We start from the raw sequence: 23,233 nt of genomic DNA on the forward strand, positions 1-23,233 counted from the left end.
AAATCGAGGTTGCAAGATGAACTAAGCACGAACAATCATTTTTCAAAATACCCGACAGTGTTATTATAATTTTAGTAGGTAATTGGGATCGTAAACATGTTCTTGAACTTTTCCCGGAAACTCGGTAGAAAAGGAACGCAGCGTGAGCCAGTGTTCAAAGATAACTAGAACAAGATATTTTTCATGCATTTTGAACATGACCGATTACCGACCGACCGAGTGCTGCCATCTGATGATTTAAATTCTCATAAAATTGTCACTATGAGCAAAACCGATTTATCGTGCATAGTCCGTCATCGATCGTTGAGCTGATCAAGATTGTATATGAAAAAGGTGTAGCAGTTTGGTAAGCTCGACGCTTAAGATAACATGCACATTAATTATATTGTCATTTTTTGCACTTAATGCTATTGCCATATTTTTTGCACTTCAAAGTACGAAAGAAAAGTGTGAAATTGACTGTCAGAGTGGAGGTTTATATTGAGGGGTTATATTTATTTCCAGGTCCCATTCTACCAAAACTTAAAGTTTGATATGCCGCAAGCCAGGTTTCAGAACCATTGTGCATATGGTCAGATTCACTGGGGCACCCGATTTTTGCTTTAGATTTTTGAGGCAAGAGTGGGAAACTTGGCTGTAGAGCGTGCTCATAGCGGTTATCAGGAAGTTCTGATGGTACGCTTTATTTTAAATGATGCGCCGATAATTCTTGATTCTTCCGGAAAGTTTCATGTTTGAGAACTAAACATTCGTACCGTAAACTGGGGGTGACTTTGATCACCGGGGTGACTTTGATCTTTGTACCTCTTTTTTGAAAAATGTGGTAAAAAAGCGCTCGTAGTGCTTGGGACTTGTCGTAATCTTCACTGATTGCGTGGATATATGTTCGCATTGCTACTATTCATGCATTTTCTGCTACTTAAGATGAACAAATATTATAACAATACATTTTATTGTTATTTTTCCAAGTTTTTCCTCAAAGGCAATGTTGAGTCCCAATATTCTCCACAGCGTATTACATATTTCTTTTTAACAAAAACCCAAGACGTGAAGTAACATGCAAATTTGGCCAATTTTATAAGCCATATTCCTCGTGGACTAGTTTTTGATGATTTTAGACCACCTTCACTCTCAGTGGATTATCATTCATATATATTCTAAAAATTTTGTATGAATCTTGTACATTCGCCATTATAAACTGTTCACGTAGAATTTGTATGGCCCCCAAATTGCTTTTCATATTTATAAACTCGTTTAAGTCGTTTAAGGCTGTTCAATTTAGTGAAAGTAGCAAAGTGTTACACCAAATTCATCAAAAGAATGAAGTGATCAAGGTCACCCCGGAATGATGATTGGCGTAAATTTTCTAGAGCATATTTAAAAACAGCAAAATTGTTGCTAAACTTTTGAAGTAGTGACTGAATCTTTTTCAATGCATGTCAGTACTTATTTTAATAATATCGAATAATATTGTTTTCAGTATATTCTGAAAATATTTGAGATACAATCAAAAAAGTGATCAAAGTCACCCCAGTTTACGGTACACATTATTATCATTTTTCGGATGGCAGCACCGTACAGTCGTCCACATGGATACTGAAAAAATTGTTTCACCTTTCAGCAGTCATGTCTTGGGGTTGTCGTCAGTTTATGTTGACTTTAATTATATACCATATTAACAGTATATAAATTAGTTCGACTTTTGCTCACGCGCAGCGACATTCATGTCCAATGAATTCTGCAAGAGTCAGGTATATTGTTCTACTCATCTTTGCAGTATTTGAATAATACGAGTCTGCCAACAACAAAATCTGACTGAAGATAATTTGACACAATATGTACATTTAATCAGTAATGCAAAGAAATCCCATCATGAATCGCACGGTCAAATTACTGTGTATTAAATTAAAAAAAAACAGTTTTTTCTTGTTTATATCAAAGTCCTAGAGGCTAGAGTCCGACAGTTCGAGTGGGAAAAAATTATGTGTGATGGAGGCGAAGTGTATCGCTCGATAGGTTTTTTTCACCAAAATGAACCAAATTTGAACCTGCGCTTCGGATGTATGGCAATAAACCCTTTAAGATGCGAGCTTTTTATGTTCTGCACAAACTTTTTAACTTGTTGGTTACTGTTCTCGAGTGAGTAGTTTTTTCAATGTCATATAGTGTAATTTTGTCCTAATGTAAATTAATTTGTACGTGAAATGTGAAATATATTTTAGGCCCTGTTGATGGTCCAATAGAAGGACCGAAACGTTGGTGATGAGCAGATAGAAATCAACGCAATTTATTAGACTGGAAGCCGAAATATAAATCCCTTAAATAATACATCAATTCCAGTCGAAAACTTAAGTTACTATATCAAAAAAATCACTTTATTTAGTGTTTTTTGAAGAAGAAAGTTGCCGCGAAATCACCGCGAATTTTGAAAAATTTGTAATCTGCCACCCGCGAATTTTAAATTTTTTTGCCGCGAATTACCACTGTCTCTATAATACTTTATTCTCAGATAATAACAAATTGGAGATAATGATTCCTGTTCAGGCATCACGAGTTTGTGTTTAGTGCAGAGAATTTAGCTAGTTATGATTCGGGTAGTTCCGCTCCTGAGAAGATAGACTACCTGAATCAATCCACCGGCGAACGAAACAATCATTTCATTCAAGGAAGATTTACAAAAACTCACGAGATAAAACCTAAATTTGTGATCATCGGTAATTTAAATGCCCAATATCAATCGTGAATAATACTCAAAGCAATTCTAATGAAAAATATTGTTTAACTATTGCTTGGCTGGATTTTATTCAGTTTATATGTCACTTTGCTATAAATCGTGTAGGACCGCTTTACTTCTGTTGGGAATCCAACTACATTTAATTTGATACTAACAAATCAAAGCCATTCATGCAGTGATACATGAACTCATGTTGATTTTGTTTCTGATCATTTTCCTGTAAATTTTTATAACCCGTGAAACTGCTTTAAATTGCACTAGTACTTTGTTTAATTATCACAAGACTAATTGGGACAGATTTCAATTTACGATCGAAAAAAGCTTGAATTATGATATTATTTTACCAAATGGTGCTGACTTTGACAACGCATTAGATGATTCGAGCAGTTTAGTTCTCTATGCCTGGAACTTATCAGCTTCTAAGGCCCGATTAAAATTTAATACACCAATTATTGACCTTGAACTTCAACTGCAAAACCAAGGATCTTGTGATTCTGCTTTGAAAGTTATTTTTGAAGATTTACAAAAAAAGGAGATTGTATCCAAGACACGACCGCATAACTGACGTAGAGCTACGTACACTCATAACAAATGCATCATCAGAATTAGTGCTGGGACTATCCGGATTATCATGTCTGAATATCCGGCATCGGATATCCGCCAAATATCCAAAATCCGGATCAACCGAATGTCCGGATATATCCGACAGGATATCCGGATTTTCGGATAGAATTATGTTAATAATTACCTACGAGGAATTATGTTAATAGTTACTTACGGGGGGTGGATTGTGAAAAAAAGTCATTTTCGTGTTACGTTTTATTTTATCACATCCGGTTGAGAGTCCCAGCACTAATCAGAATAAGATTATATTTAAGAGGATAACTTCATGAATGTGAATTGATTTTATTTTCATTTTAAATTTGTTTTATTTTATTTTATTATTAAGTGCAGATAACGGGCGCAAAACCTTTTATTTTCCAGAACAAATTTTTGAGAGTGTCTCATTAATGAGTCATAAAGTCTACTATTGCTTACTCAAATCAACAGACTTTTCATTAAATAAACACTGGTAGTCTATTGTACGAGAAAAATACAATACTTCAAAGTAATACTGCACTACATGGAGTAAGAGACATGTGCACGTTTTGTGCCGTATTGGAGTACGAAATATACGTCTGTGAACGAGAACCTTCACGTTGTTGTGAAAAATTTGTACTTGTCACATGCTGAGCGAGCACTCTACCATCTGAGCTTCATTCACGACGATGAAAACGGTTTTGTTACTGCTGTACTAAATGTTGCCAGCTAAACAAGAATGGCAGTTTGCTGTTCGAAATCGGATATGATGCCAATAGCAACCTTCATGCTACCCGACAGTTGGGGAATAAGGCACTCTGACCATACACACTGTAAAAGCTGTTTTCACACTTAAATTGGTAAATTAAACGGCCGCGGTAGATTTTGATTGCCAGAATCCATCACAAAATGCTTGCTTGTGTTGTTGCCAAAACTAAGGTAAAGTCTCATCGCGGAAAAAGGCCGAAGCCCTCAACCGTTTGGAACCGCGCTGCTGCTGAGATGTGTGACCAACCGGCAAGGGATTCGTTTAAGGCGGAAACAAATTCGGAAAGCCAGGTGCTACTGGCCAGAAACATGCGTTTACAGTCGAAGAGAGCCGCCTTTTTGTCAAGTTTAACATTCTCTCATCTCTACTAGACGAAAGATTCATTAAATCTCATTTTATTTTTGTAACCAGCGGAAAAAGACTGATGGTGCTCTTACACACGCAACAAAATAACCCGTATCGTGTTGCGGCTTGGAACGGCAAGCGATCTCTTTTGCTCGTTGTTGCGTGTTGCATCATATTGCAACTGTGCGACAAGGGAACAAAATTTTGTTCACGTTAATTGAATCGGATTCAACTTAAAGTCAAAATAATCGCCTTTGTTCAGACGTTCTAACATTTTAAATGAAGTGTAATATTTTCGAATTTTCGTGCAAACGAGCTGTTTGAGCGGTTTTTAGTTCGCACATAAAAATGCGATATCACTGACTGAACAGAATAAGAAAGCGTTCACTTCCAAAATTCAGCACTTGAGAATTTTCGGAAAAATGATCAATCTTCAATTACTAGTTTAGTTGCCCTGAAAAGGGTAGTTTGCTGTTCAAAATTTGATATGATACTGATCGCAACCTTTGTGTTACCCCAAAAGTGGGAATCGGAACTCGTGCTGCTGTTGAGATATGTGACCAATTCTGCTACTGCCGTCCGTCCCGTCCTTCCAACCATCTACCAAAACAATGTAATTATTTTGACCAGAGCTTTTGACCTTTTATAGCCTACATGTGTTCCTGGCTAACTAGGTACGCTATTCTAACAACCTTTTAGGGAAAAGCCAGCAAACAACCAATCAGAGGATGTAATTTTCGTTTCTACTAGGCTTGATAATTTTCAATAGTACAATAATAGTTCGCATAATCAAACAACAAGTTTCTGCATTTGGGCGATTTTGCAATCGATTGCTGAAAGTATGAAGGAAATCGATTTAAAACAAACCGACTTAAAAGCATTTAAAAAGGGACAAATTACGTCCTCTTTCCGTTAATAGATTTCCAATTTACACCCATATGTTGTAGGCTATAAAAAACGTAGCTCTACGTCAAAAAATTAAACATAGATTCACTCTCTTGTGAAACGAAAATTTCATGAGAGATGTTGAACAACTAGAATAAATATTTAAAATTCTTCTGGAAGCTCTGGAATGTTCTTGAAAAGCCTTCAAAGCCCATTCCAGTCCTCAAAGATGGTAATCGTATTTTTCTTACGAATGAGCTTGAGCCAGCAAAGTTAGAGAGTGTTCATAGTTTCAAATCGAACGTAGTAAGTCTTATTGAAAATGATGTAGGTATCACAAAAGTACGATCAAATCAACACTCAAGAATTTCTTTCTGAAAAGGTACTAGGACCAAACTTGAATTACCTACGTTCTATTATCTAAGCTTCAAGCACATGATAGGATTTTATATGTCCTTATCAAAAGACTTCCCGAAAGCTCTTCATGGTTTATGATGAGAATTTTCTACAGATGCTTTGAGTTAGCATATTTTCCTACAAATACAATAAAATGCCTTGACTGACCGCATTTGTTCCTCATAAGAGTTTCATTTCTTAAACCCACCAATTATCACGCTGTTAAGATGAACGGTACGATCTTAAATTGATCTGATCAAGTTAAATATTAAGGACTAACTTCACTTTCAAGGAGCACATTTACAACACCCAAACAAAGTGCAATTAATATATAATATCCTCTTATCAACAGAAATTTGTCTCAAAAATGAACTGTCAAATAACAAACAAGTATTTGATCAGCAATGTTATATTTATTCCCCATCAGCTATTGTGCAACCAGAAGAAAAAGGTTTCGTCCTTGGTTTAGCACGTATGAAAACCACATACTAATGTATAAACATTAGAAAATACGTCAATTCAAATTATCAACAAACTCCAACAAAAATCATTGCGAACCTCAGTTAAAACAATTAGCTTACTTTATAGTTCGTAAGATAATTGAAAATTTCCAATTTTCCTACAGTGACATACACAGGGCCGGATTTACGATCAAAAATTTGTTAAATTTTTTTCTTACGCGTTGTTTTGCAGAAAACTTATTAATTAAATAATCAACATTCAACTCCTTCAGTATACTCGTACTCGAAACTTAATAATGCTAAGACTGCCTTTCATTCTCCACAGTCGTACGCAACCTATTTTTAATTAGTTTCATCATCGATTTTTTTTTTCTTGACACCTGAAAAAAAAACCTAATTTAAAAAAATTGCGATCCACAGGCAAAAATTTGCACACAATTTGAGAAAGACTGCGCAAATATAAGACGACTCAGACAATAATCTACAGAAACTAGGAAAAAACTACACACATCTGCAGGTCAATAAAATCTGCACACGAACTCAGAAAATCTGCATTTTGCAAAGCACATCTGGTGTTCCTGATTCGGACAAGTTAGCAAAAGCAATGCATTAAAAAAACTTGTGGGTTATTTTCTTTCTCTGCTTTATCTCCCATGCGCGCTGGTTCGATTCAAATGGTGTGTTAATTGTGTCATTCCAAGAGAATCCAAGGCAGGGATGCCACATATACAGATTTTTCTGTATTTTACAGAGTTTTGAACTAAAAAAGCAATACAGAATCTGTATTACAGAATTACAGAATATTGTCAAAAATACAGATTTTACAGAATCTTTCGCTATTCGAAATGAAATCAATTTTTTGGAAGGTTAAATTCAATTCAACGACTTTCAAACTTTTGTGAAAAAACCTGATGCTATTTATGTTAGTATCGTTGCAGAAGAAGAGGGATGAGGCTAGGACGAAGGCGGAAAATAACGTTTCGAAATATTTGACGGGATTTCCATTTAAAATTTGTGAAACAAATTGCAAAACTGTTCGATTTTATCGATTCTGTTGTAAAAACGGTAGCTTTATTCAATTCTAAACATTCGTGAAATTGGAAAATTTAAATGATTTGATTTCCAAAATTCGTAACAGTAACTGATCGACAAGACATGAATAACGAGTTTTACTCGCTAAGAACAAACTTTTTGACCGGAAGATTCGATGAAACAGATGACTTAACTTGGTCTGAGTAGTTGGACGCCACAATGCCAATGGTAAATTCATGTTTCCGTTACTGAGATCATTTGTGCGAATTTTTTCAATAATTCCACATTCTTCGGCTTTTGTAGAACGCATATTTTCAATAAATAATTGCAGCAAGTCTAAAGCCAGAAATCCCATGGCCCCTAAGCTTATGAGCTCAATTTAAAAAGCTAAAAGCTACGTTGCTAACCAAGCAGGAGCTACTAAAATTAAATTAACAAAAACATGCATGAACATCACGTAAAGATAAATAAGCAATATCGTGTTCAGTTACTACATTTGATTAACTCGCCTAATTATAAGTTTGGAACCAATAAAAAATTAGGCCAAAGCAAAAAATGGTGATTTGTTTCAATATATTCTTTAAGGAAGAAGATTTTCATGCAACATTTCTAGTTTGCTGGATACAGATTTTTTATATAGATTTTTTAGCCCGTAAAACAGATAATACAGACATTTTCGAGCAAAAATACAGAAATAAATGTGGCAACCCTGATCCAAGGTGAGCTCTTATGGATGTAGTTGTGATATTGGCGCTAGCGAAAAAATAACACTGAAAGAAAGTGTCAGATTAGAATGGTCTGATCAAATTTTCTTACTGTAAATCGAACTTTTGATTAAATCTCATTTTTTAAAGAGAAAATATCTTTTTCTCAATTTGTGGGGGCCCCAAAAATGTGGGGGCCCGGGGCCTGTGCCCCCCCATAAATCCGGCTCTGGACATACATTATTTACTCAACTTTTTAAGCAATTAAAATCTATTCTAGCTAAACATTTCAAAAGATCCTATCTGCTTTTATCGTTTTTTCGGAGCGTCTCATCTTTTTGGTAATGGTGCAGCTTTAGTAACTCTCCCAAGCGTAGTTTTCGTTCAGAAGGCTAGAGTGATTCCTCCGCTATCAACCTGTGCAAATAACGTGTCATAAAAGGTGTTTAATAGGTTGTGGTGATTGAATGAAAGTGATCGATCAAAAAATCGATCAAAGCAGATAGGACCTTTTGAAATGTTTCTCTAGTATTAATATTATAAAATGTAAAATACTATCTGTCACTGTCTTAAAACAATCCAAGCACCCAGCGCTCGAATAACCCAAAAGATTGAGGACCCGTCTGTTTCGACCAAAGCTCGAACGTGAATCGTTTATCATCCACAGCGGAAGACGATCAATTCAATTTATTAATTTCGTGTTTTACTTACACACTCCACAGTCACAGAGCCGCGTCAACACGATGAAACGATGTTTATCCACTGTTGTTTTTTCTTCCCTCCTGTCCTGTTCCGTCCTGCCAGGCAGCACTACCACAACAGTTTGCAACGCTTGCTTTGCTGCTGTGTGGGAACGCGGTAAACTAGTGTGCTGCTCCGCTGCTGCTACTCCTTGCTATACAATGCTAGGTTAGGTTAGGTAAGCTAAAGGTCTCGCAGTGGAATGAATGTGACGAATTTCATTCATGGTTTTTCTGCTACTTATCCTCAAACCACCCTACGGCTGCTGCTGATGCTGCTCTGCTGCTGTAATCGTCGTGCAGAATCCAATTCGTTTGACAGGGCTTTTTTTCGTACAGAGCAGCAAGGCAAACTTGGACGGAATCGAAATGCGAGCCCCATGCGAACTTGGCTGCTGGTGACAGCGGAAATTTTCCATTGCTCGTGCGCCTACGAACTGCGGCGCCACTGCTCTTGAGGTTTGAAATTTAGAATTTTTACAACTCGCATTGCTAAGAACGTGACAGTGATATGAAAATTTAGTCTACATAATCCAATCGTTGACGGGCTAATCATCATTATCTGCATTATCGGTAGCATCCGTTATTGTACGCATCCGGTGAAAATAACACCCAGTCTCTTATCGGGTGAGCTGCCGCTGCTGATATCGGCCATAACTGGTGCCTCAATGTTTCTTTTTTGCTTTCTCATCCTGTGCAGACTCACGGTGTTACTCTGATCGCTGTTTTGAAAAGAGGTAGTTTGTATTGCTATTCTACTGCTTAAAAAACGTATTATTTTAAGTTTTAAGAGCGGATGTCTTTTATAAATAAAATTCTACATCAGTAGGCCTTTGAAACTCGAGTGTATCGAACTAAGAAGGACGCTTCAAAATTATTTTCAAAATTTCATTCTGAATTCTTTAAAGTGGTTTCCTTCCTTCTTTGTTGGTCTGAAAATTTGTTTGTAAATCTAAAGTTTGTTTTTGGGACAAAGTATAGAAATTCTCTTAGTGAGAGTATATAAAAATTGCACACTTTCAATACACTTTACTTGCGTAGTTTCAAAGAGTAGATTTAAGGTGAGTGTTTTATCGTGAATTAACATCAAGTACTTAACCTAGTCTTGTCAGATTAATTTCAAGTAACCCCATACATCTTGATAACTTAATTAATAATCGATTTGGACATTTTTTGTCATACCATAACACTCAGAGACACACCGTAGGTTTTTTGATTGGCTATTGGTTCAAGTCATAGCAAGCTTGCACTCATTTGTTGTGTCAATTTTGCACCCAATACAGTGTCGATTTGTGTATACAGCAAGCCAAGTTCCAGCGGAAGTTGCCTCCTATCTAATCATCATCGGCGCAGCTGGTGTTGATCGATGCCAGACTTATCACTGTGCAAACCTTTCTCCATTCACCCGCTAGAACAGTGGTTCTCAACCTTTTTTTGACCGCGTACCCCTTGGCAACACTTTCCAAATCAATTGTACCCTCTGGCTTGGTTTGTTTTCGCAGAGAGGGTGAGAGTAGTGGTAGATCGCGTTATGTAGTCTAGTTCAGGGTTTAAATTAAACTATGGTTTGTTTAATTGCAAAAGCCATGTTTAAGAAGTAAGATTGAAAAACAAATTAAATATTATAGCGAAAAATTGCTTCGTCCGCCATTACTGATTTTTATTTGGCGTACCCCCTAAAGACTGTCGCGTACCCCTAGGGGTACGCGTACCCCAGGTTGAGAACCGCTGCGCTAGAACAAATCAGTAGCTAAGTGTGTGGATCACATTCCTCGCGGCTAATGGTGTCACAGCTAGTGGCGAATGCTTACGCTAGTAGGATCGTGTTGGCGAAAGGAAATGGCGCAATTGAACGCTCTGTCACCGCGCTCCGCTTCAACAGCACGGGGGCGATCGGTCGGTCGATCGGCTGTTCAACCATCATCCATGGAGGAAAGTTTTGCAGCAACCGGCACCGGATCGTGGGCTACTTCGATGCCGGCCTACTCTACTCGTACTCTCGACATACAGCACAACTTTTGCGGTGTTTACTTCGGAAGAGGCATTAGCCAGTGCTGCTGGTGCGTAGGTTTTCTATTGCTGCAGTAAAAAAATGATTGTCGGTCGCCCCGATTATCGGCTGGTAAGTGAATTATTATGCAAAATACGTTAAGTCATGGTAAGATAAAGGTTTTGATCAATTTGATTGGTGCGATTATGACACCAACAAAAGGTTGCATGTGTTTATCGCTTTCCGGTTGCTGAATAATACAGCATACACACACTGCCAAACTTGAAGAGTAGTGATAACCGCTGACCGCGCATCAGGAAGCCGATTGACTTTGTCGTCGTAAAATGTCACCGTCGCCGGTCGCAGAAAGCCTCTCGTTTCGCCTACTTCAATTCCAATATTTTATGAATGAGTCCCCACGGAGCGAATACCACAAAAAGTAGAAGTGCGGCATCGGTGGGAGAAGCGACTTACGAAGGGAACTATCGTCCCAGCCAGGTAGTGTGTGAACAGCGACATAGCTGCAGCGGTGAAAAAAAACAACACACAAACTTCAACTGACTGAATGAGTTGCAAAGTGGCGACAGCGACGACCACACGAATGAATGAGCGGAAATCGCGTCGTCCTGCGTGCGTGCCTTCCCTCTCCTCCAGGCCGTCTGCTGCTGGTGAGCGGACGTACGACCCAGCAGCGACCTCGCGCATTGATCCACGTACACGTAGTATACAGCTTAGTAGGCACTGAATCCGCTTACGCTTACTGCGCGCCTGACGCCTCGTGCGTTCGTTCTCCTGGTGCTTCAAGTTCCGGTGGCGAGGCTTACTGTGATCAACGTCAGCACTTTCTGAAGTGTGCTTCTTCTAGCGCGAGCCGTGGGATACTTGAGGCACATTTTTTTCTTATTGTGATTGAGTTAATAATATTCCAAACATTCTATGGATAAATTTTATATGTTGTGTTCACATTTCTGACTTATATTTGCATTTTAGATGCTTTTTGCTGCATTCTGACGACAGTGAATGCATTTCCGGGGAGATAATGTCAACATGCTCATATTAAGCTGTTTTAAAACTAGTTTTAATTAGGGATTCGCGATGTATAATACCAAAGGTCCATTGAAATTTGGAGCAAGGAATGTGTAGCTTTGGCACTCAGACACAAAATAGTTGTCAAAGAATTATGACTTAAAAACTGCAAGTGCAGTTAAAATGACTTCGAAAAAATGGTTTCAATCAATTGGATGTTTTGCACGTTTTCAACGCAATGTCATGAATTTGATTGGCAAATAGGTAAATTATAAATTTTCTTTTTCAAGAAAAAGATTAGATATGGAAATACATACATCAGTTAACTGCCATATTCTTCCAGCGGTATTGTCAACTGATCAGATTAGGAAAGTAAGACAAAACTCTTCATGTAAAAACAAAGCTACAGCAATCGACACTGCATTACTTAAATTGCCACTTCCAGTAGGAGGCGGCTTCCCCAAAGGTGCAATATTGGTGTAATACTATCAGAAATGTTCACCATTTTCACAGCACAAAGCTGCCTTACTATCTGCGGTTCAGTAGAAAACAAGCACCTTAATTAATTACTTCCCACCGAAAAACCCGTCGCACCAGTATCCGTTATCGAAAATGTTCCCAGCAGAAGCGCCCGATAACGGTAGGAAAATAACGTTGAACCTCGAACTGACCGTCGCATTGCAACAGCCAAAAAAACCCAGAGCCCCATCCTACGCTGCACACCAGGTGCACGAGGGCTGAGGTGCTGTCTTTGGGTGTGCATCTCAGGCGTAGCGCAGTCGAAAAAAACCGGCCTGGAAACCAGTTCGAGGATACAATTCAATCGATAGTCGTAGTAAGAGTCTAAGCAAGCCAGCCAAGACCGCCAGCATCATCATCATCATCATCTTCACCATCATCATCAGCAGCAGTGGTCATACCGCCAAGGCCGACTATGGTTGCTTTACTTGCATGAAATGCAGACACCCGCATAGCGTTTATAGCCTCGAAAAGCAATGAATGAAAATCATCGTGTTAGTGAGCATGAAAATCGCATGTTTGCTTCACCCGTTTCCTGCTTCCTCTCGCTCTCTTCCTGTGTGCCATCTTTCAACGATGCACACTAGAGGCAGAGATGCCAGATCAGAGGAATTAAATGATTTTTACGGACATACTCAATATTTGCAATATTTGTACATGCTGTTTGTTTCTCGAAAAACGAGCAAATTATGAAGCAAAAATGTAGCACTTTTTTCCTGGTGAAAACTAGTCTTTTAAGCCTGATGAAAAATTTAGAATGGACTAGCACAAAACTGTATTTTTTATTGTCTTAACATCAATTGCATTTTAAGGGAGGATGCCACCTTAAACGGCTATTTGTGAGAGGTTTTTCAGGATTTTTTTCGACAAAAGGTGTCATTTGATGATGTCACAGACAGACTTTCATGTAATAACAATATTGGTCGAACATTTTGTGTAATTTGCGTAAACAGATAAACGTTATAAACTAATTGCGTAGTAGCGCCACATGTTTGACTTTACCCAAATATGTCATGAAAAAAGTTGTACGAAAGTATTAAAGCTATTATTCGCATGAATGACGTGACTCATATGTCAGTATGTGTATTTAAAATCGTACAGACAGGACTGGTAGCAGTCAACGATGTCAAAAATAGTGATTTTCGTGACTGAGTTGATGGAAAAAGTGACCAAATAGTGACTGAAGGTTGGTAGAAAAGAATTAAAGCCGTTCTTAATCCACGTGGTCATATTTTGATCAACTGTTATACCCCTACCAGCCGTGCTCTTTTGGTCAAGCCCCCGTCCTCTTCAGTTTCAATCACGTGGTCTTTTCATATCGCCAAAAAATTTTTTTTTCACTATAACACGTACAGAGAACTATTTTGTTATTATACGTTCAGTATACTCTACATTTCGATGAAAAGAAATCTGTTCAGAATTACTATTGTAATTTCTGATCAAACATAGTAAATACATGTTTTAAGAAAAGTCAAGTTGATCAATAGTTTAAGTAAAGAAGACAAAATATTAGTGATAAAATTAATGCGAGTGAAACTCTGCTGGCTGATTTTTTATTGATTATGATTTTATGCCTGAACGCACCCATTCTCAACATGGTTTGTGTTGTAGTAGAAATATGAGTGCGGGAGAAAATTGAAGATAGAGAATAGGAGAAAAGAGTGTAGAAAATTGAGTGTTTTCCTGCTATTATACCGCTTACCGTGTACCACACGGGCTGTTCTAATAAATCAATGGTCAATGCGAGAACAATATTCGAATTGTGTTTAACCGCAAAAAAAATCTCCATGCAAAATTTCAGCTTATTCGTGCAGCTGCCTCTTTCCCCGTCTTGTATAGTCACAAAATTCCATTCTCGTAGACAGACAGACATTCGATGCATAGTCCGAAATAATTTTCCCGACATTCCTTCGCTCGAATAAAGTGCTGATATTATACACCATGTTTCTCATGGGGAACAACGACGGCAGTGATTAAGTAGAATTCGTTTTATAAAATCAATCTAGCAACGGCGGTTTTGTCATGGCAAATTGGGTATGGCAAATAACTTGTCTAAAAAAACTAGAGGCAGGGTAAATTTTCGCTACGAAAAAAGTAATTGTTTTTTTTTTTCAAATAGCAGCTTAGAGTAATGATAAAAAATCGATCAAGTGTTGTAAGCATGGCAACGAATACAACTGAATTATCTGTTCTGAAGCGTTGTAATTTTTAAGATCTCAAGAAACTTCTTTATACAATTTCGTTTAATGGCATAATTTTGTTAACTCCATCCTCATAAATTTTATCGGTTCAATACCCTTAGCGTCACTGTTAACATTAGCTAACCACAGGCAAAATGTAAAACCTTGAAGCGGTTTTAAATTTTTGATAATCCGATCTAATCGACCTTGAGTACATTATTTTTCTGTAACAACAAAACAATTAAAACCCGGATTTGCAGCAGTTGGCAACACGCCCGAGACATTTGACGCAACCCTACAAATTAATAGCGAATTTCTTTATTTCACCAGCTCACCCCGTTTTGACCTGGAAGCGCACTAACTACTGTCAAAACCCTTCTTTATTCGCTCGATTTTGACCTGCCGTGCTGCCCGAAGCGCACTGTAGAATTTGTCAGCTTCAACCCACCACCGCACGTGCTAAGTTCGTAAACAATTATCTAGCATCGCTTTCTTACTTGCGTCTCAAATGGCGATGATGTTTCAATATTCCTCGGCAGTTTTGCCCGCACACAGTGGAATAAAGAAATTCGCTATAAGCAATTCGCCTTGCATGCGAAAAAGAAGGAAGGAAATATTTTCGCTTTTGTCATCCCGCACATTTTGACAATTGCGTATGGAGTTCGTTTCTATCCTAATTGCATTGCTCGTGTTGTCTTGTTTTTACTTTGACCATTTTTTTGTTTTCTTCTCTTTTCAATTACCAAAACAAATGTCAAACCATATCATCTCACTGTAGTGTGAACCCACGAGGTGATATCCGATATCATCTGGCGATATCAGGTGATATGCGGAGTGGTCTGAAGAAGGCGTATGTTGCGATTGCAACGGAAGAAAAGGACGGTTTTCCAATTTCATAACGTGTATTTACGGTCGGCCAGCGTTAAATCCTGAATTAACGGTTATCATTTTTTTATGCTTTGACATGTGGGTTTTAATGTGTAATAGGTTATATAGAAAATCTAGGTTAGATGACTCACGTTCAATGTCTAAATCTTTCTTATGTTAATCTGTTCGTTTTCATCAATCCTTTTTATTAATCCTTCTTAACTATTTCCTGTAGCTTTTCTTTTTCGTAGCTGTGTAAGAGCTGTGTAGTAGCTGTGTTCGTTTAGTAATTACTTGTGATTAGAACTAAGAACGTTTTATTTTTTGATACTGAAGATGGTTAAAGTAAAAATAAGATTAACTTTAGTGAAGATTGAAGATCCGCGTGTTTAAACTTATTCTCTCTTTTCTGACTTGCATACATATGACGTTGACAACGCACAGGGCTGTGTGACACTTTGACCGCTGCGTATCGCATTCAAAGGGTTGAACCGAGGTGCGTAGCGATGAAAGATCGTGACAGCATAATTGGAAAACTACAATCAATATTATGTTACAAACTGTTGATTTTCGATCATATTTCGATTATTTTACCAATTATTCATCATCTTGAAATAGGTATAACAATTGAACCTGAATTTTTTGTCAGTAAAAAAAAACCAAATTATCATGATCACACGAGTGATGATTATTGAAAACCTCTTTTCGTGTTTATGACAACGAAGGATCGGATGAAAGTATCATATAATTGAAAAGCTCTTTATTGCTATAAGCTTTTGAAGTTTTTCTCGTATGATTTAACCTGTTTTCTCTTATCAATCTATGTGTAGTTTCCATGGCCGATCATTGAGAAGCTTCACTGACATAGACAACCAATCAGAGTTCTGTTTTACTAAAGGGGTGAACATGGCTAAATAGATTTGAAGTGATCATCAATGGTCTTGTACAGAGTTTGATATGTCGCAACCCGTGCTTCGGAACCATTGTGAATACGGCCAGATTCTCCAGAGTAGCTGACTCCCGGAATTCGATCAGGAAGTGCCAATAGAGGTCCAAGTGGTCAAATACTAATCGCCAACAATGTTGTTTTTGTCGCAAGCAGGGATGGAATGTCAAAAACCCCATGTAGTTTTCTACGTAGAATATTTTCGGTAGAATAGCTAACCAACCAAAAAAAAAATATTCTACATGAACTTATCGAAAAGCTCCAGAAAATTCTCGTGATGACAGGGCTGGTAGCAGGACTCTTTCTAGAGACTTGAGCTTTATTTTAAAGCTAGTCTTTAAAAAGTCTCTTTTCTTGAGGAGGGTCTCATAAGTTTTTTTTTTCACCTGGAAGTATTTTTTTACATTTCTTGTTTAAAATATCGTTTGCAATTTTGATAAATAAAACATTCACACAATTTGGGTATACAGGAGTAATCGAACTGCAAAAATTATACACTAAGATCTTTTTTACGCGGGTGATGCGTTCCGAATTTGTAGGGGTCCGCAATGTGATCGGTGATGGCTTCATTCAGAACAAAGACGTAGTCCTGCCCCAAATCAATCTGGCATCTCTGGTTTAAGGTACAACATAAAAATTCGTATTGACATGGGACCAATCTAGTGTGACAGAGCGCACAACGTCTGGCTGGATCTCGACCAAGGCAAAACCGAGTCAGGTCCCAGATGTATTACTGCTTTTCTCTCAGGTACTATTGTTTTTTTTCGCTTTTTTTTCAATGGGTGGGAAAGAAAGTAGCTATATTGTAAAGGTACGACACGGGTTGAATGACAGCAGTGGCAATAGGGCAGGGCAGCCGCAGCAGCGGTTGTAGTGTATATAGTTGTTCTCACCGCCTGCTACGGTATGCCTCTCGTCTGTGTATTATAGTGAATACTTGTTCAATTGTTCCAATAAACGTGTAGGTTGCTTTGTGGTATGATAAAACTGAATGAAATCATGCCTGTAGGCGAGACACATGGGCGGAGGAGGGACACGGGGAGGAGTGCACCGGACGTTGGACGGGAGACATACTGGGATGGATGGATAAAATACTTACATTATTGGGTGTGTGTGGAGAGCGATTCGTGGAAAGAAGATCAGGAGTAGGGTAAGGGCGTGTGGAGTAATCGACTGTAAATATATAAACAATGCGCAGGCGCGTTTTATAGCTGCTGGACTCAATTCGCTTCGGATGGAGAGGAACATAGCGACACAACCTGTGTGTAATTTCATTCGATTGCGTGTGCGAATGTGTATGTGTCACAGATTTTTACAATGAATTTGACAGTTTGGAGCGCAGTTGGCGTTGTGTTATTGTTGCGTGTATAGGAATGGAAGTCTCATTGATATAATCTTGGGTCTTTTTCATGTGTGCGCGCTAGTGATGTTGGTGTAAACCACCACTACTTGACAGAACCTGGTAAACTATGAATAATAATTGCTGCTCTAAACACAGCACAGCAAATGTTATTTCCTTTTAAATCAATTAATGATGAATGGTGATGACTAAGATCTGGATTACACCACTATGGAAATGGCTTTAAATGGGCCCCAGCTGCTGCTGGGGTGGGATGGACTGATGTTAGTTTGGGTGGAATGAACGGAAACTAGTTAGCGATAGCAGAGGGGCTAAACAATGTTGTATATATATATTAACCTTCAAGACACACCACACGGCAGCCATCTTGCTTGAGTTTTCTGTGCAACACGTTGATGGTAGTGTCATTCGTCGTCTGATTATTGTAGCCCGGATCGTTGATCACCACATCGTTGCTATTGTTGTACAACACGAAGGTACTCTCCTTGTAACAGGACAGAATCCGTTCCTTCAAATCGCGACACTTGATCGTCGAGGTGATGTCGATCTTGCCAGCGGCGAACCGCCGCAGCATTATGCTTGGAATGCTAAAATTGACCGCCGTACGGATGTGGCTTTCCGCGAACTCGTTCGAGCTGCGGCAATCGAGGATGATAAAATTTTTGTGCGATTTTCGCAGCTCCCCGTGCAGCTGCTCGCTCGTAATTATCTCTATGTCGTGGTCAGGCATTTTGCGCTAAGAACACTTGCCGAAAACAACACACAAATTTGCCAGGGCACTACTTTTTCGCCACCGCCTACTAACAAAGCAAAATCAGATGCTTTCACGGCCACCGAAAAAAAAAAACAGAACAATAACTATTTCACTTCTCCGATAAGATAAAACCGAAAAACTATCCCTACACCGTGCGTTCCGTGTCACAATTGTCACTTAGATTACGGCGTCATGTTTTTTGGTCTTTCCTCACGACGGATCCGGTGCGGAGCGAATTGCACAAATTATACGATTTCCGTCCCGAGACAACAAACACACACTATTTTTTCCAATGATAATTGCACCGCCTGCTGCGTCGCGCTTCTGCTGATGACAATGGAAATAAAATTTTTACAAAACTGCAGTCTCCGATTTGCGATTACACACGAACGCAGCAAGCAACTTAGCGGAAAAATTAAGATTTTGTATACACCAATCAATGTTTTCAAGCGTATTAGAGACCCGAACGAAGCGGGCTGCGAACAACAGGGCAGAAAGAAGTCGAATACGACGACGACGATGTCTACGACGAGCTTCACAGCGGAGACACACCACAGAACGGATCCGCACTAGCGTAGCGTTTGAAACGACTCGCCCCAGTCCAGAGCTGGTGGAGCCACATTTTACTGAACGAACGAACCTTCCAATATCGAATAATGAATTAAAATCGCCCGTCCTGTGCGCCTGCTGTGGCTGTGTGCGTGCATTCGCTTGTTAAATCACTGACAATTCGCTGTATACAACACCAATACTAAATCACCCTGCACGGCGAACGGAACATTGCGTATATATGTTGCGCCCTGTCCTCGCACTGCGACGGTAGTGGAGTTTATTCAATGAATTCTGACAGTTGCCTAACCGAGGGAATGGTCGCTAGCAAATCACGGCGATGATCGAAATGGTTGATTTTTGTTTTCGAAACAGTAGGGGTTATGAGGCATGTTACGTTCGAATGTTTTATTACTGAAACAGGCCACCAAATTTTTCAAGTTTTCCTGTGCATCCACTTTGTTTATCATTTTACAACACTGATAAAACTTTTGCAACATGTTTTTACTAACCAATTTAATCCCACCTTAGGTTTCATTGAAAAAAAGGGCGAAGATATTGTTTTTTCTCCGCGAATAAATTTTAAGAAACTTTTATTATATTTTTCTCCGAATTCCTTAGAATATTTGGCAGAAAATTCTAATACAGCGATTCTATGCAAAAAAAATTCTATCCGATAACTATTTTTATCATGCTCAAAATCGCTATAGTTGTAATGTATGTATCAAAAAAAGTAAATAAAAAACAAAAGTCAAAAATTTATAATATTTAAGCCGTTTTACTGATTTTATATTTGTTGGCCTTTCAAGGGAAGATTTCATTCTGTACTTCAAATAACAATTACTATGCGTGAACCTTGATTCAAACCGTACTTGGTCGTTTGGAGAGTTCAATGCCTAAAAGACTCTGTCGTTTGATATTATCTTTGGATTCCTCAGATAGTTTCAGATAAAATATCAAATTTTGAAGAAGACATATTTTTTGAATTCCAGTTAGGCTGATACAAATTTCGAATTCTTTTTATGTCCAAGGTTATCAAAGTTAGCAGAGGGGGTGGCAAAAAATAAATAACACCGAGACGAAAAAAAGGAATATCTTTGATCAAAGTTTGTGTGCAAGTTATGACGTTTGTAACTTGCACTCAAATAAATGTTGAAAAATAACACTTTATTATTATTATTATTTATTTCGCTTGCCTTTCGACGACACTCTCGCTGTCACCTGACTTGTTTTTTGCTAAATTAAGCATTTATGCTGTCGGAAAACCAATGAAATGAACAAAACGGTTTGAGTTTATTTTTCTTCCCCTTCCAATATTCAAGATTTTTGAAAGGGGGGGGGGTGACATAATATGGAAGTAAAATTTGTAACGGCCTTATATATTTTTCCAAGCTTTAATATCACTAAATATAGATAAGCAATCGTCAATGAACCACCATGCGTCTCCATTAAAAGAAAAGTAACTGCTTTACAACGATAGGGTCTTTTAACGCAAAATACGATTTGAATCATGATTTTCGCATAGTTATTTTTTCTTAAAGTAGAGTTTGGTTTTGTTCGTACTTAGTTTAACAAATCTTCAAACAGCCCATTTTGACATCCAAACATGTAACTCTTGTTGAGCAAATGTTTGTTTAATTGTTATCCAGATAAAAATCAATGCATAACGTTTTATTGTTCATCAACAAATTTGTTAAGTACAGGCCAGACTCGATTATCCGGAGACTCGATTATCCGGAAACTCGATTATCCGGAATTTTAGACTCGATTCTCCGGAATTTTATTTTTTTGGTGTCCGTTTTTAATTTTTATTCCGAAATTTTGTCTTTACCATCCCTTCTGGCATATTTGTTACCATTTAAGTCACGTTCAGCATGTTTGGGACAAGTTCAAATTGAGTGAAAATAATCAATGTCCAATTAATTTTTTTCGCTTCTTAAGATTTTACTCCCTTTCGCCTCAGAAGTAACTTTTGGTTACGCCACTGCATCATGTAAGTAAAATAAAGAAAAGAAATATTTATTTTATGTTCGTTAATCGCAAAATTTAAGAATTTTTTGTGTGATTCGATTATCCGGAAAACTCCATTATCCGGAATGAAAAATTTTTTGATGTTCCGGATAATCGAGTCCGACCTGTACTAGATCGAAAAACATTATTTGATAAGCTAATGCAGCAACGTCTATAAACTGAATTCGTTTTTTTATCTTCTAAGTTCCATCGTGAGAATAAGAACTGAAACAAAAGCTTTCTATTTGTATCAAAAATGAGAAACCAATAAATTATTTTAACATAGATATATGATAATCTAGTGAAAATGACATGTTAGAACAACAGAAAGATTACTGTGTGGTGGAGAGGACCTACAAGATCACAGACAAACAGAGACCGATTCACAATGGCCGCACAGATGGCCGCTCAAGTTCGCGATTGTTTAAAATTTACTCTTTATTTTAAACAACCTGCCGCTTGATTTCCTTCCTAAGCTTGAGCACACACACGTGTGTGTAAGGTCACAAAAAAATAAAACAAATGCACTCGGTTCGACACATGCGCATCCGGGAAGCTCGATTATGCAACGTAGAAACAATCACTGACAGAAGCGATGTAGCTAGCTGTGATGCACGCTTCCTCCTAGTTGAATATCGAATCACCACAAATCACGGAATGTGACCGCGAAATTACAATTAATTCCATCTTGCGCAAGGGCTCAGCTCAGATCAGCAGTATTTGGCTTGTTTCATTTGTTTTCGCTACGTCCACACAGTTTGCAAATGCACACCGGACAAACGGACGCGGCAGCATTTTGCTGCACTGGAAGGATCGTCACAGCCAACTGCTCTACCTCAGCCTGTTCGTTGCAATCGCTCCTGAATGTATGCAACAGTTTGCCCCTTATGCAGTCTACGGTAAATAGGAATGCACTAGACTAGACTATGGCTGCTCTCGAGGTATTGGTGAGAAGCGGATTCCTATACGAATTTGAAGGACGAATCTATGTACAACCTGCTCGCATTACTTCTTGGGCAGCATGGCAAGGGAAACTGGATGCAGGAATGCACCCATCAAGCAAGCGTTGCATTTAGGATAAGTTCAGTTATCTAGTGCGCTAGTGTGAAATGCACACATGCATGTCCATGCCTAGCGGCGGCTGCTGCTGTGAACTGCCCGATAAAATTAAATTACATGCAATTAATGTTTCAAGATGAATGCCCTTTTTCTTAAATTTAATTGGGAAATTTATTTCTATCAATATTAAGTAATTTGGTATTTCGGTTTCTACTTGAAGCCTTCCTCAGTGCTCAGAGAAACTGGTTTATTTGTCAACAGTCAACTTGCCTTAACCTTTTTAGTTTTCAAAAAACCGGAATTTTTTTTATTATATTATCTTCAAATACAACATCTTGAGAACATTTCCACAAATTTTCATAAAGATCTGAGCAATAGGAAGAAAGTTAGAGCGATTTGCAACGCGCCTCGCCACGGCCGCATAAGCTAAACTTGAAACTTTACACGCGATTATCTCGGAATAGTTTTTTTCCGGAAAATGACTTTGCCGTGATCCTGATTGCGGGAAAATTACTGAACCGATTTCCTTCATTTTTTTTTAATTTTCGTTATAAAATTCGCCGGTCCTTGAACGATCGCTTTTTGAAACATACAGTTACATTTTGCCGCAAAAAAAAATTTATTTGCAATTTTTTGCGCTCAAACCGTCTTTTTTTGGGAAAAAAACGTTCCCGTTTGCACTGAAAACAAAATACTCATAAAAGTGATCGTTCAAGGACCCGGCACACTTCTAAACTAATGAAATAATATTAATTTTTTTCACTTCGGTTGATCCGCTGAGTCTCTATCAGAATCACCGCAAGCCTCTGCAAAAAAATAGCGTTTCGGGGAAACGGCCATTACTACGGCCAATAATAGGTATATCTCAAAATCAAACGTATTTTCTTGTTGTTGATAAACTGTACTTTCAGAAAAATACCACTTTGATGCAATGAAAATGATGCTATGCACTTAAAAATAAATTCAAACTTTCCTCATTTTTCTCGACCAAAAAGGTATATAATCCCTTAACTTGAATAGTAACCGGAAACACGTTTCTGTTTACGCATGTGCAATGTCGAAAGAGATGTGAAACTTCAAAAATATATTTTCTTTTAACTCTGAAAACCATAATTAAATTACTTAGCGGTAAAACGTACCTTTGTTCTACTATCACATTACCCCATTTTTCAGTTAATGCCAAGCATGTCTGCCCCACTATATTTTATTTATCATACATTTTGCAAAATAGGATCAATTTATTATTTATAGATAAAGAGAACTTTTCAACTCAAACATTATTAAGTACTCATGTTTAAAGTAAATCTATCTTGAAAATGCACCAATAT

At 38.0% G+C, this 23,233-nt stretch overlaps 1 protein-coding gene across 6 annotated transcripts in view; it reads right to left on the reverse strand.

Moving 5' to 3' along the window:
• LOC129721261 (dual specificity protein phosphatase Mpk3) overlaps window positions 1-21,663 on the reverse strand; it is a 60,707-nt gene extending 39,044 nt beyond the window's left edge. The window contains exons 1-2 of one of the 6 annotated variants that reach the window (XM_055673616.1): window positions 21,522-21,663; window positions 17,873-18,611 (exon numbers count right to left, since the gene is read on the reverse strand). In XM_055673616.1, coding sequence (XP_055529591.1) covers window positions 17,873-18,263 — 391 coding nt within the window. In that variant the 5' untranslated portion in view covers window positions 18,264-18,611; window positions 21,522-21,663. Of the gene's footprint in view, window positions 1-17,872; window positions 19,385-21,434; window positions 21,450-21,521 lie in introns of those variants that run through there. The other 5 variants (XM_055673615.1, XM_055673617.1, XM_055673614.1 and 2 more) reach the window with 5 other exon arrangements.
• Between the last annotated feature and the right edge of the window lie 1,570 nt (window positions 21,664-23,233).

The sequence above is a fragment of the Wyeomyia smithii genome, chromosome 2, assembly GCF_029784165.1.
Source record: "Wyeomyia smithii strain HCP4-BCI-WySm-NY-G18 chromosome 2, ASM2978416v1, whole genome shotgun sequence".
Lineage (NCBI taxonomy): Eukaryota > Metazoa > Arthropoda > Insecta > Diptera > Culicidae > Wyeomyia > Wyeomyia smithii.